This window comes from Notolepis coatsorum, assembly GCF_963971535.1.
Source record: "Notolepis coatsorum genome assembly, chromosome: 6".
Lineage (NCBI taxonomy): Eukaryota > Metazoa > Chordata > Actinopteri > Aulopiformes > Paralepididae > Notolepis > Notolepis coatsorum.
This window is the reverse complement of record NC_140170.1, coordinates 62,191,244-62,218,626: the sequence shown is the minus strand read 5'-3', so window position 1 is coordinate 62,218,626 and position 27,383 is coordinate 62,191,244. Positions and strand designations below refer to the sequence as shown.

The window sequence follows — 27,383 nt, the reverse complement described above, 5'->3', positions numbered from 1 at the left end:
TATTTGCAGATGATTTTGTGGGAAGACAATTGAACACTGTGTTTGAAAAACCCGTTAAGGGTTTATTGCAGTAACTCTGGCCCGTCCCCCCCGGGACCACCATCGTCGCTCACCCCTGCTTCATGCCTAAGACGTGGCCCAGAGTGTGGTATCCTCCCGCTGCAAAGTGGTCCTTGTAGCGCCCCATCTTTATGGTGTCCAGCCACTCATCCACTGAGTTACAGCTACTGAAGTCTGGGATGGCTCTCTCCATCAGAGGAGGGCTGTTTAACCTGGCACATGATGAAAGAGGGGAGAGAGAGAGAGAGAGAGAGAGAGAGAGAGAGAGAGAGAGAGAGAGAGAGAGAGAGAGATAGAGAGAGAGAGAGAGAGAGAGAGAGAGATAGAGAGAGAGAGAGAGAGAGATGGAGGGAGGGGGAGAGAGAGAGATGGAGGGAGATGGAGGGAGGGGGAGAGAGAGGAGGGAGGGGGAGAGAGAGGGGGGAGGGGGAGAGAGAGGGGGGAAGGATAGAGAGGGAGGGAGGGGGAGAGAGGGAGGGAGAGGGAGAGGAAGGAAGGAAGGGAGAAAGCGGAATGGAGAAAGAGCAGGACAGAGAGAAATAGAGAGGTAGAGAGATGAATGGGGGAGTCGTGGAGAGTTGGAGGGGCAGAAAAGAGATCAAAAAGTGTGTAAAACAGAGAGAGAGGGGAGAAAGAGAGGCTCTGGAATGCAGTAACAGCAGAGGCAGGAAATCAATAGCAGTTAACATGATAGAGAGCGGGTGGCAGCTGTGGTTGCGGGATGGCTGGTTAGATTAATACAGAGAGAAATCCTTAACACCCTTGACACTCCTCCTCCTCCTCCTCCTCTCCCCCTTCCTCTACTAACCCCCCACCCTTCCATCAGCCATGCACCGGTAACTCTGCGGGTCCCGGGATCTGAACTGAGCAATTTACAGCGGTCCACTCCCCCAGCCAGGGCGTCCTCTTCCTCCTCCCCCGCTCACACGGCGTGATTCCCCGCAGATCAATGTCAATATCGCAGCTAGGCTTTTACTTAACGCACGGCACGCGTCTATCAGAGATGAGCTTATTGGAAAACGAACACGACCGCTCACTCCTTCTGCCCCGGGAACTTTTTTATTTTTTTTGAGGGGAAACTTCGGGGGCTTTAACTTTATATCCCGGCGCTCGTGTCTGGGAGTCGGAGAGATGAGATTGGATTTATTCTGGAGATGAGATTGGATTTATTCTGCCGGGCTCCCTTGCGCCATGGACAATTACTTAGCCCCCTAACAACCCGAGCGCTGTGTACTGTCCGAGAGATCATCTTCTGACTTCCTGCGTGCCGGGCAACCAACCACCCCCCCTCTGTGACTCCCCAGCTTAATCCACTAAATCACATGTACCAATATTTGATCAATTGGTCGGGGAACTGTTTTACAGAACTCAGAGTGTGACCGTGTGACATAATACATCCACACTTTGGCGACGTTTCCGATGGCCCGCCTACCTGCAGAGCGTATCCATGGACTTTAAATTCTCCGGGTTGCGGATTAGCTTGTCAAGAACGGTGACTATCTGGCAGAAGCGGGGTCTCTCGTTGCGGTCCTTCTGCCAGCAGTCCAGCATGAGCGTGTGCATGGCCCCGGGACAGCCCATAGGGGCCGGCAGCCTGTAGCCCTCCTCCACGGACTTAATCACCTACACACACAACAACAACAGGACGGATAATGGATGAGACGGCGTACACGGCAGCAGGGCGGCACGCAGAACGCAAGCGTTGCCATCCCGGTGCAAAAATGAACTATAGTGAAATGATAGTATTCCTAGTGGTGTTTTAATGTGTATTATTGTTATCTTCAAGTTTCTTTATTAGTTGTCACACAGAAATACAGAATACCTTTGCATGAAATGCTTCTTTTGGTTTTGCTCCTGAGAGTGTGCTAGATAAAATAACAAGATAGTGTAAAATAGTATAATAAGTATAAAATAGAAAGTCAAGTACGTAAACAAATGTAAACAAAACAAAAATGTTCAATATACATATATACAGTATATACTTCTGTACAGTCTATACAGCCAGCTACTATACAGTACAGTGTAGAATGGTGAGGTATAGCTTAGCTTGTGGTGGTGAGGTGCAATGAGGTGCATGGGATTGATGTCAATTAATATAAAGTGTGTGTTAGTGTCTAAAGTGGGTAAAGTGGGTGCTACAGTGTGTTGTTTATTTAAAGTGAGTGTGTGCGTGTGGATGTGTGTGTTGTGGGTGTATTTGATGTTCTGTTATTGTTCATTGAGCATCCTGATGGCCTGGGGATAGAAGCTCCTTCTGAGTCTCTCTCTGTACTGGCCATGAGACTCCGGTATCGCTTGCCTGACCGCAGCAGTTCAAAGAGGCAGTTGTTTGGGTGGCTGGGGTTTTTGATTATTATCTTAGCCTTAACCATACAGCGCTTGTTGTAAATGTCTTGGAGAGTGGGAAGCCCCCCTCCAATTGTGCGTTCGGCTGAACGGGCCACTCTCTGTAGTCTGCTACGGTCTTGTGCAGTGCTATTCCCAAACCAGGAGGTGATATTGCCAGTCAGGATGCTCTCATGCATGAGTAGAAGTTCTTGAGGATCTTCTGACTAACTTTGAACTTCCTTAGGCGCCTAAGGAAGTAGAGGTGTTGTTGTGCCTTCTTGATAACACTGTCAATGTGTGTGGTCCATGTCAAGTCCTCGGATATGTGGACTCCGAGGTACTTAAAACTGTTCACTCTCTCAACAGGTGCTTCGTCGATGCTGAGGGGGCTGTAGTCCCTGACCCCCGACCTCCTAAAGTCCACAATCATCTCCTTTGTTTTGCTGACGTTCAGGGAGAGGCTGTTCAGGGAGAGGCTGCTATGGCGTCCTCCGTGGACCTGTTGGGGCGGTATGCAAATTGCAGGGGGTCCAGGTTGATGGGGAGGGAGGAACAGATGTAGCCCTTCACTAGCTTCTCAAAGCACTTCATGGCTATGGAGGTGAGAGATACAGGGCGGTAGTCGTTTAGGCAAACAGGCTTGGATTTTTTGGGTACAGGGATAATGGTGGACTTCTTCAGATAGGTGGGGATGACAGCCTGTTCCAAGGACAGGTTAAATATGTCAGTGAATACCGGGGCCAGTTGGTCGGCACAGACTTTTAGGACGTGGCCGGGGGATACCGTCCGGTCCTGCTGCCTTCCTGATATTCACTTTCTTAAAGGTCCTCCTCACCTCATGTTCTGTTATCCTGTTATCTTTTTTCATTTAACCTTTATTTAACCAGACAGGTAAATTCAGAACCAAAGGGCCTCTCGAAAAGTAACAGGGACATTTTTTTATGAAATAAAATAAAAAAGAGACAGACAATACATACATCACAGAGGTAAGGGGAATCATTAAAACACACATCAAACAAACAACCAAATAAAATTACAAGGTTACATGAAGCAGAACAGACACAGTACAGTTAAAAGGTCTGGTGACAGTTGCAGGTGTGTGTGTAAACAACTCTATGATAGAGTCCTTACAATTTAGTGAGGGGGATCTATTAGTCTTTTGCCTCTCGTTCCAACTGCTGGGAGCAGCAAATTAGAAGCAGGTTTGACCAAAGGAAGTGTTAACACAGGAAGCATCTCTAGCGATATATGGTGAGCAGCTCTGGTGTTACAGGGAGTGGATTACGATTTTAACAGGTGTATCAAATAAGGAGGGGTCAGACCAAGGATGGTTTTGTAAATGACTGTAATTAGCACCAGTTACTACTGGAATACTATGGAATCACCAATACTAAGATGAATCACATAGTATTAAACAGTATGGTATTTAGTCTAGTAATTCGTCATTTATCTTTTTATGAAATCATTACAGTAACCATCAAGGATTCGGAATTAGAGGATTTGGACTTTGCCGACGACATAGTCCTCCTCTCACTCACACAAACACATATGCAGACCAAACTCACAAAACTTGCCACAATTGCAGCGACCACAGGACTACACATGAATAAAGGAAAAACAAAGGAGATGAAGATGAACCACAATGATATCAAAGCAAGAACATAGCATTTTTAATACTGAAGCAAATATGGAAGTCAAACCACATCTCCACAAAGACCAAACTCCGCATCTTCAACACCAATGTCAAATCAGTTCTATTATACGGAGCAGAAACATGGAGAACCACAAAAGCAACCTCAAACAAACTGCAAACCTTCATAAACAGATGCTTACCACACATCCTGGGAATCTACTGGCCAAACACCATCAGAAACGAACAGAATTTGGTCATAATTTATTGAAAGGATAGCCCCTTGAGATGCAGCATCTCATTTTAGAGGGGGTCCTATGCACAAACGTAAAACATTACATACAGTACAAGTACACAATACACAATACACACATGTACAGATACAGTTACTGTCGCTTGCTCACCCTCTCCCACCCACACCCCCATTCACCAACTCATTTTAAACAAAGAAGTCAAGTATACAATACAATGACCTATCTCAAAGTCAGAAATAGACGTATACACAAGCAGTGTTAAAAGCATGAACAGGTAGTTTCAAGATGTGAATACAGTGAAGTCTTGAAGCAGCCAAGAGAGGTAACAGATCTGAGAGAAAGAGGAAGGTTGTTCCAGTCAGATGGAGCTTTGTAATGGAATGACCTTCGTCCAGCTTCAGAAAATATTCTTCTGGGAACAGTAAAATAGGGATGTTGTGAATGTCTAAGCGAGTATGGTGATGTACAGTATATGGTTCCAGAGACTGTTTCAAGTAAGAAGGACAGTTAAAGTGAACACATTTAAAAAGGAATAGGTACCAGTGAAGTTGCCTTCTTGCCTTAGGCTGCAGCCAATCAAGTGAACTATACAGAGAGCAGTGGTGTGTTCTGTATGGACACCTCAGCACAAATCTACATAGGGAGTTATATAATACATTGAGAGGTTTGAGATTAGTGTCTGTGGTGTTCAGATATACAATATCAGCATACTCTACAATGGGAAGTAGTACTTGGGAGATTATTCTTTTTCTCACTTCAAATGAGAAACAGTTGATTGAGGGATAAAGTGAGCACAAGCTGCCATATGTTTTTTTAATGGTAAGTTCAATGTGAAGTTTGAATGAGAGTTCTGGATCGATCGTGATACCGAGGTATTTAAATGAATCCACTTTTTCAAAATAGGAGCCGTCTTCAAAATTGATCTGTAGGTCAATGGAACTTGCACCACTACGTGAGTGGCCAAGCAGCATGCTACAAGACTTCCTCTTATTCAGTAATAGTTTGTTGTTTTTAAGCCATTTTTGGACCAGATTGAAGTAGAAAATGTTGAATTTGATTAATGTTTTTATCAGAGACATAAATAACGGTATCATCAGCATAGAGCTGGACTTGACAGTGGGAACAAATATCTGGCAGATCATTAACCCATTCTCCGCCGATGACGTGTTTACACGTCATTCTCCGCCATGCGTAATCTGCCAATGACGCCTAAAGGCGACTTTGAGATCAATATTTCATATTTTCGTCATGGTATTCACATTTCACCCACGGAGTCTTGGCTGGTGTTGTAGGACTCCGCTCAACTCTGCAACGCTTCAATACCGCCACCTGGTGGCCGATCGGCGAGTTGCCAAAACCGGAAGTGGCCGGAAGTGCTTGGTCGGTCCCCTATTCCGTCCGGCCACTCGCTATCGCTCGTGGGACTCTATCCAGACATCGTGGATATCGATCCGTTGCCATAACTCAATAAACAACATGATTGGACGTATATTAGTATTATACAGACCGGAACTGGATCACCTAGATCAGTGATTCCCAACCTGGGGTCCGCGGACCCCCTGGGGGTCCGCCAGGGGGCGCAGGGGGTCCGCCAGGGGGCGCAGGGGGTCTGCCAGACCACAGATGATTTGAGGTCCTTTTTTTAATTTTTTTTTTTTTTTAATTTTTCTTTTCTTTCAGAGAAATATTTAATTAGCATATTTTTATCATCAGAAGCATGAATAGTCTCTCCACTACAATAAAAAATAAAGATAAATAAATAAACATCTAGACATGATTTTTGAACGTTAACAGTAGGCTACCGGGTAGCCGCTAAAACGCGAATCAGTTGACTGTATCACTTTCCGTAGCTAGCCTAGCACGCTAGTTAACTTTCTCGGCTTGTCTGCAGTCAGCCGCCAGAGGCGAAAATGTGTGACAAACGAAAAGGAGATGACGGCAGCTCATCTGCAAAAAAAGTTAGGACCTACAGCAATCGCGAAAATTACATCACCATGGGCTTCACTGAGGGACCAGACAAACGACCTGAGTGTGTGATTTGTGGAGAAAAGTTGGCAAACTCGAGCCTGAAGCCCAGCAAGCTGAAGAGACATCAGGCGTCTAAGCACCCAGAAATTGTTGGGAAGGATCCGGACTTTTTTCGGAGGAAAGAACAGTCTCTCAAGGCGAACAAGCCCGTTGATGTTAGAGTAGCGTGGAGCAGGGGTGGCAGAGATTTACAGAAGGCTACCGAAGCCTCCTTTGAGTGTTCGCTTTTAATTGCAAAAGCAAAGAAACCGCACAATATTGGCGAGCAGCTCATCAAACCAGCCTGCATCAAAATGGTTTAGAAACTGTGCGGCCCACAGGTGGCGGATAAACTAAAATCAGTACCACTCTCGAACAATGTAGTGAAAGACCGAATTGATAAGATGTCAAGTGATTGCGAGCAGCAGCTGTCAGAAAAGCTTAGAAAGGGTCCATTTGCCATACAACTTGATGAAACTACAACTGTCGCAGACGAGGCTGTGCTCATCGTTTATGTGCAGTATATTGAAAATGAGGATCTGAAGCAGGACATTCTCATGTCAGTCAACCTTACTACCACCACTCGAGGTGAGGATATTTTTACTGCAGTGGATTCTTACTTCATTCAACATAAATGCAAACTGTTCACCATTTGGGCCTGATTTGAGAGGATGAATACAGGATTTGAATATTGGCCAACATTTTGAAATACATATGGTGCAAGATGAGATTTGTTGATTGAAGGCACAAGTCAAAGAAGCATAGTGGGTCTAATTATGATGCATATGCCTGTGTATAAGCAGTTTGTTATTAAAATGACAAAAAAAAGTATTTTATGGTATTTTATTAGGAGGGGGGTCAAGGAATTTCAACAGAGATGTTTGGGGGTCCCTGGGGGAAAAAAGGTTGGGAACCCCTGACCTAGATCAACATCACATAACTGGGATCTGTTTGCGCCAGTGTGATCGCCCAACGGTAAGAGGAAGCTGCCGTCAGTTTCAGCGTTTTTGATTATTATTATCCATACAAACTGCTCTGATCTATATATCGCCCATACTACATGAATCCATTTTAATATAACGTTGATCGGTATCAAACTGCATTTGATCATCTAATATATGCATTTATGGCTATATCTATATACGTTCTATGAAATACAGCAGAAAACGATAAAAACATATTTATACTCTGGATGGTATTTTAGTATGAATGTGTGAATGAAAAAGTAAAACGTTCCTACATCCTGAACGATAATTGATGTTGACTGGGCCATAGTAATGTCAATTTAGCAATACAATTTAAAAAGTTATAGCCCGGCAAAGAAGATGAACATCTCCATAGACAAATAGTGCTGGCAGAGAGGCTACAAGGATGGATATAAGCTCCGGCAGAGAATGGGTTAATAAATATAGAGAAGAGAAGTGGCCCCAATATGGAACCCTGAGGAACACCTTTCTCAACAGTTAGAAACTCTGACTGAGAGCCTTGAAGTACAACACACTGGCGCCTGTTGTGAAGATAAGCACTAAACCATAGTAGGGCATTTCGGTGTAAACTAATAGAGTACAGTTTGTCAAGGAGGAGGTAGTGATCAACCATATCGAACGCTTTGGAAAGATCAATGAATATTGCACCAGTAAGATGGCCTTTGTCAAAGGACAAAAGCACATCACTGGTGAATTTTAATGTAGCTGTGGTTGTAATGAGTAATGAGGTCTGAATCCTGATTGGAAGGGGGATAAAAGGTTAATGTATTTTGATAATTGTTTGAAAATACGTTTTTCAAAGATTTTCACAATAGTGCATATAATGGAAATAGGTCTATAATTATTTAAATCTGATGGATCTCCAGCTCTAAAATGGGGGTAACTCTTGCACATTTCCATATCGATGGGAATGAGGAGGTAGACAAAGATAAGTTGAACAAATCTGCAAGGGGATACATTAATATGTGAGCAGCAAGTTTGATAAATTTGGCTTCAAGACCATCAGGACCAGCACCACAACTCTCTTTCAGTTCACATATTGCATAGTAAACATCAGTAGGCAGAATTTTCTTAAAAGAAAACGAACCATTATGAGCACTTAAGTTAGGGGAACCAGTTGTAACATACTGTACAGTAGGAGTCTGTGCATTGGGAACTACAGATAGAGGAGAAGTGTTTATTGAATGCTTGGGATATGAGTAGAGGATCAGAAATAATGTCATTATTGATTTGTATCTGCCTTATAGTTTTTTTGTCAGTTTTATTGAGAAAAGTGTTCAGTTTGTTCCAAAACTGTTTGGGATTATGAAAATCATGGCTAAAACTATTTTTGTAGTAATTGGATTTTGCATTCCTTGTTTGAGTTTTTGATGAATTCCTCAGATATCTATAATGTTCCCAATCCACAGAGTCTTTAGTTGTTCGGTATTTCGCCCAGGCTTTGTCCCTTTCTTTAAATAGATGGATAAGATGTGAGCTGATCAACGGTAAATGTCTACCTTTCACTCTAATTGTTTTGATGGGGGCATGAACATCAATTACTTTAGTAACTTCAGAGTGGAACAAATCCCATGCAACAGAGGGAATTAGCTGAAATCTGTTCCAATTTATACCAATTAGGTCTTGAATAAAATGATCCACGTTAATGTTTTTACTTTGTCTCAGCGTTATGTATTTTGGTGGAGAGCTTGGGATTTAAATTTTCCAAACACAAAAAATAACAGAATGGTCACTAAAACAATCGACATAACACCAGATTTAATGATCCGCCCAGGATTAGTGACGAGTATCCAGTCCAAGAGAGATGAGGACCGGTTGTCCACTCTAGTGGGTTCCTTAATTAGCTGGGTAAGATTTACACTCCTAAATACGTTTCTGTCATTGGTGCAGGAATGACCAGGCCAATTTTTATTAAAATCTCCCAATATGATCATTTCATTTTGTTTATCAAAAGAATTAATGGTTGATAGGATGCATTTAGTAGACTCAGCCGGAGCTGATGGTGGCCTGTATATGTTGCCAATTGTTAAATGTTTGTTTTCGTGAAACTTAATATTAATAAAAAGGCTTTCAAAATGAACCGGCTCTATGGCAGGAGATAGACGTTCAGAAACTAGATTAGAATCTACGTATGTGGCCAGCCCACCTCCTTTAGAATCCCTGTCCGCTCGATAAAGCACGAAGTTGTCAATTTTCATACTCGCATCAGAAATTAACTCATATAACCATGTTTCAGAGATAGTGATGATATTAGGTTTGTAGAGAGTAACCCATGATCTAAGCCAAGGTAATTAATTTTATATCTAATGCTCCTGATATTAATGTGAACAACCTTTAGTCCCCTGACTGTTTCTATTTCAATTGTACCTTTGAAAATGATAGATCAATGGAGTTGTGTAAGGAGATGCAGGTAGAGAGTGATAGCAGCAAGCGGAACATACAAACAAAAACACAGACAGACAACAAAAACACAGACAAGACGAGAGAGCAGACAAAGAACATAAACAAACGCATATGACAAAAGGAAAAGGTGACGGAAAGACAAAAACAGAGAACAAAAATAACAATAACCCAAGGCCACTCCATTCAAACTCATTAGCCCAAGGGTTTGGGTGAGTAGCCCAACGTTAACCGCATTTCCCTAGCCAAAGATGAGGGGAAATATATACATATGCGAAAATATATATATATGAGAGAGAGAGAGAGAGAGAGAGAGAGAGAGAGAGAGAGAGAGAGAGAGAGAGAGAGAGAGAGAGAGAGAGAGAGAGAGATACATTGACCTGAAAGAGAGGGTGGAGAGACAAGAAGGAAAAATTAAATAAATGAATTGGAAAAAACAAACAAATGGAATGGATATGAAACTGAGAAGAAAAGCACAAGAAATAAATGAAAAGAAAGGAAGTATGCAAGGTAAGACTTGCATCTGCAGCGTTCTGCATGCAGTGTCCTACGTGTATTCAGTCATGGTCCCGGGTAGTCATAGCAACGAGGACGCCTTGGTGATGATGACGTCATCTTCAAGCGCCATTGTTTACAGCAGCTCGGGAAGCACGCTGGATACTTGGAGTCAGTAGCTCCTCCTGAGCGTCATGAAAGATGTTTTCGTCGCCTCCACTCAGCCAGTATGTAATACGGGGATTCCTGTACATAGTTCCATCAATATAAAGTGTATCCATGAACATACAAGCATTCCGTTTGTTTTTCCTTGCATCTGCCATGACCGGGTAGAGCAGCCTGCGTCTACTCATGATCTCTGCCGGGAACTGGTCACTGATGGAATATTTGGATCCTTTCATAATAGCATAATAGCAGATTTCATCTTTGAATCGATGACTTTGGCCACGATGGGACGGGGCCTCTGCTGGTCGACTTTGGCTTTCCCCAGGCGATGGACTCTGGAAAAGCGGATAGCTTCGGTTTCATCCGACTTCATTTTCAGGTTATCTGACAGGAATAACCTAAAAAGTTCCTCGGATTTCTGGTGAGTTTCATTTTTAGTTTCAGGAAGTCCGTGAATTATTATGTTGTCTCTCATGCTTCTACATTGTAGGTCAAGAATGTTATTAGCCATGTTGAAATTTTCTTTTTGGAGATTACCCGTCAGACGTTGTAGTTTGTTTACGTCGATCCTGAGTGAGGCATTGTCTGCCTTTAGCACCTCGATGAGTGAGTTGTTGTACTCCACAGAAGCTTTTAACTCTTTGACATTGTTTGTCAGCTGTTCGAGTAGATCAAGCTTCTGGAGTTGATGTTGAATAGATGTTAAAGACTCACGGATGTCACTGGTTGGGTCATCCGTATCACTCGAGCCCAGCTCACTTTGGGTGCGTTTGGTATCACGTTTGGTATCGGGTTTGGTGTCCGCCATAGCGTTTTTTTTATAAAACGCGTCAATATAGGCTTCCAGTCCCTCTACCGTCTCGTTAACAGGTTGGAAAAAGTTAAGTTTATCTCTGATCAAAGCATGTGGACCGTCCACGTATATATACGGGTTTCGGTGCCATGCGTTGTGGACCAGAGCCACGTATATAGCCGTGGCAAGTTGTTATTGTTTTATTCCATATTTATAACGCTATTAACGTCCGCGATCGAATGGCATTAGAGGGAAGTTTGGCACGGAGTGCAGCTCAGCACTTCAATCAGCAGCCATCTTGGAGACACATCACAAGTGCCGAATTCATGCAGCTCTGTCAAACCACTCAACAAGAACCACTTGAAACCATAATCAAACACAGGAAATGGAGCTGGATTGGATACACCCTGAGAAAACTATCCTCCAACACAACCAGGCAGGCCTTAACCTGGAGCCCACAGGGGAAGAGAAAGCCAGGAAGACCCAGAAACAGCTGGAGAAGGTCTGTCGAGGCGGATCTCAAGGAAGAAAGAACATCATGGAAGGAAGCAGAGAAAATCGCCCAACACCGAACCAGCTGGAGAGAGTTCATGAATGACCTATGCTCCCCAAAGAGCAAAAGGGTTTAAGTCAGTAAGTCAGTCATCAAGTACACAGATGATAGATTCACGTCCAACTATAAACTAAGCAGAATTTCCCTCGGGATCAATAAAGTACTTCTATTCTATTATTCTATATACTGCATGCATCTAATAATAAAGTAGGAGACTTAGCGCAGTATATGACCCTGTGGTCACCGACCGTCACATCCAGAAATGTTGAATCAAGTTGGAATTAAGTGTGTAGAGAGTTGCGCTAGAATAGTTTGTCTCGCATTAAGCCCTCGTGAAGCACCGTTCTACCCACTCATATCTGCTCTCTCCCCCATGCATCTTAAAAAATGATTGTTACCCGAATGAAAAACAGCAGGTAGCCTACTGAATGAAAGCCAAGATCAGTTTCACCGGTGAAATGACTTGTAACTGTATTTACCGCCCGCTGGGATCGCTTGCTATAAAGCTAATGGAAACGCTCTGGGCAGTGAGTGATGATTGATTCTGTCAACATAGCGTATAGAATCGAACTAGGTGTCCCGTCATTTTCAATGTGTTCAATAAAGACTAAATACATTGTTTTATGTAGCCGATGGCACTTCATGTTTGTGTTTAACCCTTTTCACTACCTAGAACACTACAGAAGGTTAACCTTTCACTACCACACTACAGAAGGTTAACCTTTCACTACTACCGTCTGTAGTGTGGCAGTGAAAGGGTTAACCTTCTGTAGTGTGGTTGTGAAATGGTTAACCCTTTGTTATATGGTAGTGAAAGGGTTAACATTCTGTATTGTCACAGTGAAAGGGTTAACCCTTTGGTAGTGAAAGGGTTAAGCAGGTGTAACCAGTCTTATTTGACATGCCCCGAGTGGGAGTTGAACCCCGGTCTCCCACGCCGCGGGCGGCATCACAGACCACTATAGCAAGAGGTGAATTCACTTCTTAGTAATGGGTCTGGATGCCTCTGGGGAGTGAGTTTACTTGCAGTACCGCTTAACGTCCACAGCCACTTCACTACACTGTCCATCGTGACTATGGATAGACACGCGGTTCCTCCGTTACACTCACGCCCCTAAACTCACTCCACCCAGGGCATCCGGGTCACTGGGCACCACTGTAACCGGTCTCATTTGACATGCCCTGAGTGGGAGTTGAACCCCGGTCTCCCGCGCCACGGGCAACATCGCCGACCGCTATACCAAGACCTCTTAGTAATAGGTCTGGATGCTTGTATCCTTTCGGCAAGCAACAAGCCCTTCGGCGTTGCTCTGATTGGCCGAGCGCACGCGACAAGCCCCTCAGCCAGGCAGGAATACTAAACTCCGCTTAATGCAATTTATACAAATGGAAGTATTGATTTCGCCGTAACGAATCATTAAAAAAATATACCGTTAACTGGAATATGTTGTTTCTTTACACATATGTTGGATTATGTAATTGGTTTGTCATGTCAAACCAATAAAAAATCGCGAATTAACCGGTGGCTACAACAACACACAGTAACTACATGCATCATTGTTTACAATGAACGGTGGGGCTAATCGAAAGGACTGGACACGGACGCGTTAACACTTTCTTCGCCAGGCTTATGTACATTATTATACCATCCTCTGCCAGCTCTATTTGTCTATGGAGAAGTTCCCCTTCTTTGCAGGGCTATAACTTTTTAAATTGTATTGCTAAATTGACATTACTATGGCCCATTCAACATCAAGTATCTATTGTTCAGGGTGTAGCACCGTTATACTTTTTCATTCACATATTCATACTAAAATACGGTCTAAAGTATAAGTATTTTTTTATCGTTTTCTGCAGCTTTCTGCAGAACGTGATTTATAGCCCTAAATGCATTATATTGATGATCAGATACAGTTTTATAGCGATCGGCGCAAGATAAAAAATTTCAAATGGACGTGCTTCTAGAAGTTACTACTTATCATCTGATGTTGACCGGATGGGGGGGGGGGGGGTCGTTTATAATTCCGTGGCCAACGTTAGATGATTAATCTAGTGTGGGTGATATGATCATTAGAGCAGTTTGTATCGAACACGTTAAAAAAAAACGCTGAAACTCACCGTAACTTCCTCGTAGCGTTGGGCGATGAGCGTGGAGCAAAAATATTCCTATTATGGGATGTTGAAATATGCGATCCATCTCCAGGTTGTATAATAGTATATACGTCCAAATCATGTTGTTTATCGAGTTATTGGTAACGGATTGCTATCCATTGTGTCTAGCTCGAGTCCCGGGAGTGATCGGACCGAATTGGAATGAGCACCAGCTTCCGTTTCCGGTTTCAGGTTTGGGCGATCCGCCGATCGGCCACCAGATGGCGCTCTTGAACCGTTGGAGAGTTGAAAGGGGATCAACAGTAGATCTCAAGTCTCCGGGGGAGAAATATGATTGCGATCACAGATTTTTGAAATATTGATCTCAATGATGTGTTACGGCGTCATTGGCAGAATTAGCATGGCGGGGAATGACGAGTTTAGGCGTCCTTGGCAGAGAAAGTGTAAACAGCAATCAATTAATTTAATATAACAGTCCGGTTCTGTGTTTGTTTGTGTCTGTAGATTGTTGGTGAACAACTAACTTTAGGTTAGTTTAACTTGTCCATGTCCATGTCCAGTCCTTTCGATTAGCCCCACCGTTCATTGTAAACAATGATGCATGTTAATTCACGATTTTTTATTGGTTTGTCATGACAAACCAATTACATAATCCAACATATTTGTAAAGAAACAACATATTCCAGTTAACGGTATATTTTTTTAATGATTCGTTACGGCGAAATCAATACTTCCATTTGTATAAATTGCGTTAAGCGGAGCCTAGTATTCCTGCCTGGCTGAGGAGCTTGTCACGGCTCATGCGTGCGCTAGGCGAATCAGAGCAACGCGGAAGGGCTTGTTGCTTGCCGAAAGGATACAAGCGGTCTGGATGCCTCTGGGGAGTGAGTTTACTTGCAGTACCGCTTAACGTCCACAGCCATTTCACTATACACAGTCCATCGTGACTGTGGATAGACACATGGTACCTCCGTTACACAGGTCTCTGTGTGCAACAGCATCATGGAGCTGGAGCTCTGCTCTCACTTAGCCTGGATGATAGCTCATTAGATTAACCCGTGGTTCACCCAATCAGAAGCATGCAATTTATGGATGTGCAGATTTTGCAAAGTGAGTGCATGCAGGTCATTGAATAAAATATGTACCGGCCAAATCACTTGTCCTTTCCTTAAAAGTGCTGTAAGTGGTATTCTTTTGTTTGTTACAATAAGTGGTCTACATCTTCAAATAATAGCTCTACACTCAGACAGCCATCACTGAGACAGAAGTGTTTGGTCAGTAACATGGGTCTCCCAGTCCCTCCACTCTGCAGTAAACACAAAATAAATGTTCCCGTTCCCACTTTAATCAGGAGAGAGAACTCGGTTGAAAATGGTCTGACAAAAATAAGCAATAAAAACTAGTTTTAAGTAAATGTGTCCTTGAAACAAGTACAATAATCTACCAGTGCAGAAAACTAATTTGGCTTGGCAAGATTTCTTGAAATAATGAGTACTCACACAATGTAGTGTCCAACTTTACTCGTATAAAGGTTCACTAAAACATCCCCTGTTTGTTTAAAGCATTAAAACCAAACGATGGACCTCAATGCATCACAACAACCAACACATTGTACAACAGGTACATTGGTAAACTAAATGTTCCATTACTCAACGATCATTCCCTGGATCCCTTGCATCTAAACCAAACCACACAATGTAATTGTGTCCAACCTCACATGGGGAAAAATAAAGGGTCACAAAAACATCCACTTCTACTATATGGAATCAAAACAGTGTCACAAATCCAACTGAATGGAGTCCAATGTTAATTTCTTGCCAACCTTTTACAGTCAAATGTACTTTTGTACAGTACAACTGAAGTTATCGTTTAGCCGAATGCACAATTGGAGGTGGGCTTCCCACTCTCCAAGACATTTACAACAAGCGTTGCATGGGTAAGGCTAAGAGAATAATCAAAGACTCCAGCCACCCAAACAACTGCCTATTTGAACTGCTGCGGTCAGGCAAGCGATACCGGAGTCTCATGGCAAGCACAGAGAGACTCAGAAGGAGCTTCTATCCCCAGGCCATCAGAATGCTCAATGACAATCCATCAAACCATCAAATACACTCACAGCACACACATCCACACGCACACACTCACTTTAAATAAACAACTCACTGCAGCACCCACTCTACACACTTTAGACACTTTAACACACTTTATATTTATTGGTAAAGAGATTTGTACTACAACTCATACCTCATTGCACCTTACCCTAAGTTGTACCTCATCCCATTTTTGCATTGTACTGTATATTGTATAGTAACTCAGTTACTTTTTCTACTCGGCATTGTATATTGTATATATGTATATTGAACACTTTTGTTTACGTACTTTTGACTTCTATATTATACTTATTTTATACTTATCTATTTTTATCTAGCACACTCTCAGGAGCAAAACAGAAAGAAGCATTTCATATAAAAGTATTCTGTATTTTTGTATGACAACTAATAAAGAAACTTGAACTTGAACTATCTCTCTCCCCCTCTCACACAGTACCATGTGTGAGAGGTTATTTTCATTGTCTGGGCATATTGGGGGAGAGACACATACATATACTGTACATACAGTACAAGAAATGCACATCAGTAATAAAATGTATTCAGAAATCTTTGTCTGCAGAAGTCTGTCATCAAAATTAAAAAAAGAATATATATGTGAACTGCTATGACTGAATGTGTGTACAATATTACATACAAAAATATATAGATTTTTATTTTTATTATTGATGATAACTTTGACAGCCCTAATATATATATATATATGGTCTATATGAAATTGATGAATGTGTTGTTTTGCTGCAGACGCTCACATCTCTGTTGGTGAGGTTCCAGTATGGCCGCTCTCCGTATGACATCACTTCCCACATGACCACACCGTAGCTCCACACGTCGCTGGAGGAGGAGAACTTCCTGTAGGCGATGGCCTCCGGGGCGGTCCAACGGATGGGGATCTTACCACCCTGGGAGGAGGATGGAGCACGGTGTTAAAACTAGGGCTGTCAGTTTATTTCTTTTTTAATTTCTTTTATTTAAATATTTTTTTATCTCATTCATTCCATAAGAACGTAGAATACACATTTACAGACTTTTTTTTAATATGGTCCATTTGCATGTTCTTGGTATCTGATTCTAGGGACATCTATGGATCTCAGGGAATGTATTCCCAGTGTCCGAAATACTGTGTCTGTTACTAGGCTTGAGTAAATTGTAATGAACCAAATGAGAATATCAATAAAAAAGAAAGTATCTTTGACTGTGAATAACACCATGCTCAAATTGACCAGACCTGAAAAATCTAAGCAAATGAATAAATGGAAGATGATTAAACAGAAGGTTTTGTAGATACAGTACTGAATTCTGCCATCCTGGACACATGCCATTTGAAATATGATTATAGAATATCAGGCCTAAAATGGTTATGCGATTAAAATGGGATTAATTAGATTAATTAATTAGAAAATCCTGTAATCTATTTGATAATTTTTTTTAATCGCCTGACAGCACTAGTTAAAACTGTACCAGTGAGTGCATGAAGTTTATATTTACATGTAGTCATTTAGCTGACGCTTTTATCCAAAGCGACTTACAGTACAAGTTCTGTACAACAAGTCAGCAGGAAGGGCACAACTCTGGCAGCTAAGTAACAATGTTGGTCAAACAGTGTCGAACTTGAGTGCTACAGTCTTGAGTGCATAGTAGTAAAGACATAATTAGCATAGTAGGTAGTAATATAGGCACGGTCGATTCCTTAGTAATGTGGGAGTTAAGAAGACTCCCTTCGCCCATCTCTTTGATGATCTCCCCCTCTACCCATCTTTCCTTCCTACCCCCCGTTCCCCCCATTTCCATATTATGTCCCCAAAATGTCACGACACCCCTATAAGTCGTGTATTCTTGTGACCCCCACCCTTTCCAGTTTTGTATAAAGATGTTTCAAGATTCGGTGACGGGTCTCTCTTCCCGTGGTGTCTCTTAGCTAAACACCTCGTTGAGAGTCATCCAGCCTGACTCTTACTATTTTGTATTGATTGAGTTAATAAATCGTATTAACCAGGTCTCTTTGGACTGAGTTAGTTATTAGCTTCGGCTATTTTCCACCACAGTAGCAAAGTGCATAATAGTCGAAGGCGGTACGAAAAGGTTGGTATTTTATTTCAGATATTGATTGAAGATGTGTGTTTTTAGTCGACGGCGGAAAATTGGGCGGGTTTTGTCTGTCCTGACTGTGGTGGGAAGTTCATTCCACCACCGTGGGTGGACCATCTTTCACCATAACCTCCACAAACTATACGCCACCATGTCCTGCCTTGGGGGGGTAATTTAACATTTGGTGTCTCGGTCATCCCCGTTTTATAGGCTATAGCACTAAAACCGTTTGGATGTTTTATCTTAATTGTGTCTATGGCTCTTGTGCTGTTGAAAGGATATCGGGGTTATTTATGTTTTGTTTGCAGCAGAGATGTTTTTCTCACTGTGGTCGAGCCTGTCACCGCTGAGCAGCTATATGGACACACTCATATGGTGTGTGATTCAATCCAAGCACTGTACAGTATATGTGTATGTGTGTGTGTATATAATGTGTGTATGTGTGATTAGCATTATACTCATTAGTACTAATTTATATATTTTATACCCAGTTTAATCACCTGTACATTGTATATTACTATTGCACTTTACTGTTACATTTGCACTCTGGTTGGATGCCAAACTTATTTTACTTGTACTGTACTTGTGCTGTATAATGACAATAGATTTGAATCTTGCCTAATCTAATCTAATCTAATCTAATCTAATCTAATCTAATGTAATCTAATCTAATCTAATCTAATCTATCTAATCCAATCTAATCTAATGAAAAAGGAAAATAAATATTTGGGGGCAGCTCTAAATAGACAAAATGACACAACAGAATTAACCATTTAAATTCAGATGAAGTGGTGGGCACTTCAAGGTAACCTGAACCTGTGTGTGTGTTACAGTGTGTGTGTTACAGTGTGTGTGTGTGTGTGTGTGTGTGTGTTACACAGTGGTGGAAGTACACAGTTCCTTTACTTACTTAAAAGTAGAAATACTCAGATAAATGAGTACTCCATTCAAATTCTACTTAAGTAGAAGTACAGAAGTATTTGCTATTGAATGTACTTAACCTGTTCATCTGTAGACCGTTTTCGCCTAAAGGTACATGCCTAAGTAAATGGAAGATTGCTCCACTTCTGCAAAGTCAATTTGCATGTTCTTGGTATCTAGGAACATCTAGGGACCTGGGGGTATGTATTTCCAGTGTCAGAAATATTGTGTCTGTTACTAGTAATTATTCAATTGTAATGAATAAATTAATTATGATTATTTATGCTTTATGATTTTGATGATGATGATGATGATCAAAAATTGATACGGGTAGGAGAAAATGCTCACTGAGCTCATTCACCACCTTATTGAAATCATACATCTATGGATAGGGAAAATGCTCCTCTTTCCAATGGCAGGGTTGAATCTGGATTTAGTCATTTCTTGCGGTTTTTACGATAATTCGCATATTCGAAAAAAATATTTAAAAACATTGACCTCTTAACATCCAAGGGCGCACATGTGGACGATTCTCTAGTGGCTCGGGTGTGCATTTCTTTTAATACAATATATAGATAGAATTAAAGCCCTATTTGTTGCCTGTCGATTGCCCTTTCAGGTGACAAAATCCGTTCAGCGGTTCCCGAGTTACATGCCGATATGTGAGGCGTGCCCCAAAGTACGCAAAAGTACACATTACCACCCCGACTCCCGGGGCTCTAGCTCCGTCAATCATTTGGCAATCTCGAAAATCTTTGCAGAGGGTTGTAGCCAATGAGTGTGGCTTTCCAATGATATCCCATGATATGATAATTGGGGATCTAATACGGTCTCTATTGATCGATGTATGATAAAGAAAAGCAGGCTTAACAGGTTAAGTATCTCAAGTAAAAGTACACATTCTACATGTCGTTTGTATATCCATTGACCTCTATAAGTTGTGTTAAAGTGGTATGTGGTCCAGTTATGCTGCTCTCATTAAAGGCCATGTTAAAGTGTTGTGTGGTCCAGTTATGTTGCTCTGATTACGTCCTCAAGGCTTCAAATGTGAAAGTATATAATCTTCATAAATGTTTTATTTTGTAAATTATGTTTTCTATGCAAAATCCTTTTCTTCAAAGTAACTAGTAACTGATGGGTTCAGATAAATGTAGTGGAGTAAAAAGTACAATATTTCCATTGAAATGTAGTGGAGTAAAAGTAAAAAGTCCCCTAAAATGAAAATACTCACATAACGTACAAGTAGCTCGAAGAAGGTACTTAAGCTGTAGCCCTATTTTCAGAAATCTCGCCTAAAGGTACATGTCTAAGTAAATGGAAGATTGCTTCACTTCTACAAGGCCAATTTGCATGTTCTTGGTATCTAGGAACATCTAGGGACCTGGGGGTATGTATTTTTCAGAAATATTGTGTCTGTTACTAGGCTTGAGTAAATTGTAATTGAAAAAAAGGAGAATATAAATTATGATTTATTTTTGCATCTGTGCCGGTGAATAACACCATGTTACAATTGTGCTGGAACCGAGCTCGCTCACTGAGCTCATTCAGCACCTTCTTGAGATCAAGTGTAAACAAAATCTAAGCAAATTAATTAAAGGGGAACTATTTTACTATTTCTTTCACTATTGTGGCACTTTTACACAATTCCTGTGAGTCTATGGAACACCTCTGTAATTTTTTATTTTTATTTTTTCCTTGTTTTGTATTTCTAATCAAGTCCTCAAAAACAGCATTTTTCTACCTCAAGATCTTAAGCCGTTTTGAGCCTGGGCTCCAACCACTGTGTGCAGCTCATCATGAGCCTGATGCCACACAGCCACATTATCATGCAGCGGTGTCTCTCTGACATCACAAATCATCACATTTTCAGATGACTCAGTTCAGTGAGGGTGAATATTGTGAGAGGAGAATTGGAAGAATGCTCCAATATGAGAATTAGAGACATAGATCATATTAATATAAGTTCACATAGCTAGGAAACAATGCTAAACACTCAAAAAGACCATTTATAAGATAGTTCCCCTTTAAGGGAAGATGTTTAAACAGAAGGATTTGTAGATACAGTAATAAATGATAATCGATTTTAATTATAAATTCATATTTGACCTTGAACTTGACCTTGACCTTATTATGGCCAAATCATACATCTATGGATAGGGAAAAGGGTCCTCTTTCCAATGGCAGGGTTGAATCTGGATTTAGTCATTTCCTTGCGGTCTACGATAAATTCTTATTTTCGGTGAATCGTATAAAACATGGTCTTTACTCTTGGATAAATTTTTTTTTAATTAAAATTAAAACATTAACATCCAAGGGCCCTCATGTGGACCCATGTGATAAAGAAAAGCAGGGTCACCCAATTAACAGGTTAAGAGTACAGTACTTGAGTAAAAATACTTAGTTACTTTCCACCCCTGGTGTTACAGTGTGTGTATCCAGTATGTCGTCTGCTTGCCTCTATGTGTAAACTCACGCTGGTGGTGTAGGCGGCCTCGGGGTCGTCCTCCAGCACCCGGCTGAGCCCGAAGTCGGACACCTTACACACCAGGTTGCTGTTCACCAGGATGTTCCGGGCCGCCAGGTCCCGGTGGATGTAGCCCAGGTCCGCCAGGTAGGTCATGCCCGCCGCTATGCCACGTAACAACCCCACCAGCTGGATGATGGTGAACTGACCGTCGTGCCTCTGAGGGGGAGAGAGAGAGAGAGACATAAAAGGCTTACATTGACATTGACATTTCAGATTCAGATTCAGATTATTCTATTGCATATATAATAATACAGTAAAACGTGAGATGCTTGTTTTTCCCGGCTCCTCGACTGTATTCGTTTTGTAAACATAGTACTCAATGTATATTCTATCTATACAAACTATAACTATTATTATACAACAAACAGTTAGTTCTGACCACGCATTGTGATTGGTCGAGAGCGCTCTAAAGTTTAAACAGTGAGTATATTCATGATATACTCATGGTTAAATCACCATAAATATACCAAGTTTCGGGTCTACATCTACCGGTATTCAGAAGAACAGCATTATTAGACATTAGCCAATCCAACGAAAGAAGAGCTGGACGCGCTGGAGAAAAGCCGCAATGAAATAAACTCCCGGAACTGTCCAAGGTGCTGATCCCCCAATGACTTTCTCCGACTTTCGCTTGCATTAGACTAATACGTCATTAGTTTGCGTTGCCAAGCTTGTTGATACTCCATTTGAAATTCCATAGCAACGAGACATCTTTAGGAACTATTTGTCTACGCCAAGTTCACTGAAATCGATATAAAAGACACTAGAATTCTCTGTATTCATCCTATATCTTTCCCGACGGTGCAACCTGCTGTATAAAAGCAATAATACACAAGAAGCCGTGGTATGTCATGAATATTGCCACGGCTGTGATGCCGATGGCACCCGGGCCTGCGGGCGCATCACAGCCGTGGCAGTATTCATCATGACATACCACGGCTTCGAGTGTATTATTGCTTAATTATACAAGTCAAGTCAGCAGGAAGGGGACACTGACAGCTTAGGGCCAGGGGCATTGTTCATCAAATAGTGTCGATCTTGAGTGTTACACTCTGAATGCATAGTAGTATAGACATATTAGCATGATACTGTAGGTAGTAGTAAACGGATAGTACTGTAGCATAGTAGTAAGGTACATAATAGTAAAAGACAGTAAGGTTCGTTTTAATCTTTTTTATTTCAGATATTGTTTCAAGAGGTGTGTTTTTAGTCAACGGTAGCTGGCAGCAGGACATTGGCCAGGTTTAAGCTGTCCTGACTGTGGTGGAGTGAGGACAGAGAATATTCTGCTTCACTTTAAACGCAGCTGAACGGTGGTACTGAGTAGGGATGACAGGGAAGGATGACAGGAGGGAACATAGGGGGGGTTTCCTTGGGGATGAGAGGAGCCGAGGCGGTAAGAGAGTGTGATATGATATGAAATATCTTCATTCTTTTTTTTCTTGTCCAGAAATATATATCCATATTATATGCATATCCATATACAGGTGATTTATGCAGGGGGCATGCCACCCCCCGGGGAGAGTTCTTTTTTAAAACAGCCTCTAAACGCTCATCTCCCAGGAGAACGTGGACGGTGAGCAACATTCTTTGCTAAAATTATTCAAAACATAACACCCATAAGAGTCCATTAACCACTTAAGTCCCGATACTTTTTCAACGTGCTTCCAAGGTCAAGGGCAAAGGCATCAGTTGGTGCCACATAGACCTGTTCGCCGTAAACGTCAGACTCAGTCACTGGGGCGGAAAGGAATGTAATCCTGGTCAGAACAACGGGGCAGACTACAATTTATTTTCATTAGTTAGCCATGCTAGCGATCTAAACAATCAATCCATGCCAAAGCTAGATATGTAAAAGGTGAAAGACTCACATTCACAGCCATGCTGATTTGGCAAAATTACATCCAGCCATTTTCGTTTTGAAACAACTGTTAGTCAGAGGAGTGTCATGGTTTCTCCATAGAGCCCCAACGTATTCTTTTAGCGCAGCAGCTCGCGCAGGTCCGAGGCAACTTAGTCACATGACCCAGTTGGTATTGCTGATTGTCTCGAACACGTTATGTTTGTAAACAGCGAACAGGTCTATACACCATTGGAAAGCTCAATATTAATAATTTATGTTTTATTAATATGTTTATTCATAATTTATTAATTTGCACTAGACATGTTTCGACTCTTGCCTATTCAAATTAATATAATTCTGATTGTATATAGGCTTTGGACATTAATGATAGCCATTGATATGCCCAATTATGTCTAATAAGATGTTGCAGCAATTCTTGGCTAGATACAATTTTTTACACAGATTTGGTGCAAATCATGGTAAAGAAAATCCCTCCAAAATATCCCTCCAAGACACCAACACCAACACCGTAGGGAAATTAATGCTGTGATTTGGTATAAACTTTTGACATCTGGAGAATTGCATTTTTATTTTAAATATACCTGGGCACGCCATATCACCTCTGAATGACACAGGTCTCTACCGTAGTTTGTGGTTGTAAAGTTTCATGAGGTTGTGATTATCCTAGAGGTCACAATAGGTCATTTTAATACAGTGAGGTCAAGTTTCAAAATATCTGCATTGATATGGGAACTAAAGTGACTAACGTCATCACACATGAATACAGTTGGGTTCATTGGATCCACAAGTCTCAGCTCCCCAGTCATATCCAATCTATGCAATTCCACCACCGTGTAGGAACCACAGTATGTAGAAATGGTCAAATACACTACAAATGAAAACAATACATTTGTATTACATGCAGACAACTGCATGTGATTAGCATGACTTGGGCATATCTGTAAAAGAGAGACACATGGGTATCCATATAACTAATTTTCACTCATTTGAGAGGTCAAGGGTCAATTTGGAGCATTGTTTAGCCCCCTTCCCGACAAGCCAGCATGACGTGCCTGGTACCTTTGCTCGTCTAGTTTCACATGATACCACTACCTTCGCGCTAGCTTAAACATTTAGCAAAAGTCGACTGATGGGGTTTTGTGTTTTGGCGGCTAAACAAAGCCTTGAGCCCCGCTAAAAATGGTCTGGCAACACCACTGTGTGTATATACTGTATATATTTATCCTATTTCTTCATGCCCTTTCATATTTTATACTTTTATCTCTTCTTTTCTCCCTTGCGGTGCTGTGAAATAACAACAACAAAGTAACGCTCTTCTTATCTTAAGGCTAATATGATACCAACCCTGAGGAAGGAATCCAGAGAGCCGTTCTCCATGTACTCTGTGATAATCATCACTGGTTTACCTGTAGAGACACAGAGAGAGAGAGAGAGATAGATAGATACATGTACTCTGTGATAATCATCACTGGTTTACCTGTAGAGACACAGAGAGAGAGAGAGAGAGAGAGAGAGAGAGAGAGAGAGAGAGAGAGAGAGAGAGAGAGAGAGAGAGAGAGAGAGAGATAGATAGATAGATAGATAGATAGATAGATAGATAGATAGATAGATAGATAGATAGATAGATAGATAGATAGATAGATAGATAGATAGATAGATAGATAGATAGATAGATAGATAGATAGATAGATAGATAGATAGATAGATAGATAGATAGATAGATAGATAGATAGATAGATAGATAGATAGATAGATAGATAGATAGATAGATAGATAGATAGATAGATAGATAGATAGATAGATAGTGTGAGAGTGAAGCAGGGTGTTGCTGATAAAGAGCAAAATATGCTCTGTCACAACCTCCTGTCATGACGATGCAAAGTACGATCGTTAGCCATGTAGACTCAACCATGTACTATTATGTGGAATAAACTTGTAATTTAGTGGTTGAGTCTAAACGGTCCTCATTTAATCATTCCAGCAATAACCGATCTTGTAAACTGAACCACTTAAATATGAGTTATGCGAGGTTGCTGTTGGACTCAATTGAACCCACGTATGCATGGTGAATCAATGAACCACTTATATCTAACGATGCACTAAGTGAGATTTCTCTTGAATATAATTTGGGATGAGGAACGTGTGCTTAGGCTCAACCACACACAATTGACTTACCTCAAACCCCGCCTTCTTTTGTTGATCCTCCAATCACAACCCTTGCTTCCCTCTGACACGTTTGTACACGTTCCTCATCCCAAATGACATACATGCACTTAGTGCATCATTAGATATAAGTGGCTCATCGATTCTCCATTCATAATGTGGGTTCAATTGAGTCTAACAGCAATACCTCACTTAACCGGAGTTGAATTAATGAACCGATGTGGGGTGAGGCAATCGATTGGTATAGCTTACTGCGTGTGACCACTCCCTCCAGGCGAATGACGTTGGGGTGGTCAAACTGGGCCATGATTGACGCCTCGGCCAGGAAGTCCCGCCTTTGCTTGTCGGTGTATCCCGCCTTCAGGGTCTTCAGAGCCACTGGGATGTCCCGCTTGCCTGGGAGGCGCATCCGGCCGTAACACACCTCCCCGAACTCTCCTGCGTACACACAGCGTATAGGATGAGACACGTGCAGTGCTCCAAACATATAAATATATCCCCTGCAATGAATGTCTACACTGCAAGTACATCTACATCTTAACAAGTGCCGGCGTTTAGTCTAGGCAAACTGCTTTTTTTACTGCTTTGAATATCAATTGAAAAACTGAGCTGCAATTCTTCTATGAAAGGTGCTATATAAATAAAGTGTGTTACTATTATATTATATTACAATGGGATACTGGGAAAATATATTTTCACCCTCTCAATACAATTCCGCTTGTGTCAAGGTTTTGCTCAAAACATGGAACATTATCTTTATTTAAAGACATTTCTTTTTAAAGGGATATTTCACTTTAGTAGAATCTGTCAGAAATCAGCAGTGATCTACAAGTAAGCAACCGCTGCTGCATTTTTCTGAGTCAAATGTACTTTTTTTTTCTAGATAATGTTTGTAAAATTAGGAGTGGAGGTACTATTTCTCACTTGAGGTGTAGACCAACTGACATTCTCTCACAAAACCTTTCTTCTAGCAAGGCAGCCAGGTAACCATGGTAACAACTCCCCAACAGGCTCTCCTCTCTCCTCCTCCTCATCTTCCTCATCATCTCTCCTCATTCTCCTTCTCATGTCCATCTCTTCTCTCTTCTCCTCCTCTCTCCACCTCCTATTCCCCATTACCCTCCTAATCTCTCCTCTCTCATCCTCTTCCTCTCCCATCAGCATTTCTCCTCTCTCATCCTCTCATCCTCTCATCTCATCCTCATCTCTCCTCTCTCATCCTCTTCCTCTCTCCTCTCTCATCTCTCCTCTCCTCTCTCATCTCTCATCTCTCATCCTCTCATCTCTCCTCTCGCATCCTCATCTCTCCTCTCTCCTCTCCTCTCTCATCTCTCCTCTCTCCTCTCTCCTCTCCTCTCTCATCTCTCCTCTCTCATCTCTCCTCTCCTCTCTCATCTCTCCTCTCCTCTCTCATCTCTCCTCTCTCATCTCTCATCCCCTTCATCTCTCATCTCTCCTCTCTCATCTCTCATCTCTCCTCTCTCCTCTCTCTTCTCTCCTCTCTCATCTCTCCTCTCTCCTCTCTCTTCTCTCCTCTCTCATCCTCATCTCTCCTCTCTCTTCTCTCCTCTCTCATCTCTCCTCTCTCCTCTCTCTTCTCTCCTCTCTCATCCTCATCTCTCATCCCCTTCATCTCTCATCTCTCCTCTCTCCTCTCTCCTCTCTCTTCTCTCCTCTCGCATCTCTCCTCTCTCATCCCCTTCATCTCTCCTCTCTCCTCTCTCATTCTCATCTCTCCTCTCTCATCTCTCCTCTCTCATCCTCATCTCTCCTCTCTCATCTCTCCCATCTCTCCTATCCTCTCTCATCTCTCCTCTCACATCCTCATCTCTCCTCTCTCCTCTCTCCTCTCTCCTCTCTCTTCTCTCCTCTCTCATCTCTCCTCTCTCATCCCCTTCATCTCTCCTCTCTCCTCTCTCATCTCTCCTC

General features: G+C 41.8%; 1 protein-coding gene across 1 annotated transcript in view; it reads right to left on the bottom strand.

Annotated features, from left to right (window-relative positions):
• The window catches only part of epha8 (eph receptor A8), a gene marked incomplete at both ends in the record, with an annotated part of 275,829 nt that overhangs the window by 30,720 nt on the left and 217,726 nt on the right, over positions 1-27,383 (bottom strand). Inside the window, 6 exon segments of the mRNA XM_084315587.1 lie at positions 114-272; positions 1,493-1,683; positions 16,644-16,793; positions 21,374-21,583; positions 24,636-24,697; positions 25,707-25,892. Of these exon segments, the coding sequence (XP_084171713.1) occupies positions 114-272; positions 1,493-1,683; positions 16,644-16,793; positions 21,374-21,583; positions 24,636-24,697; positions 25,707-25,892 (958 nt within the window).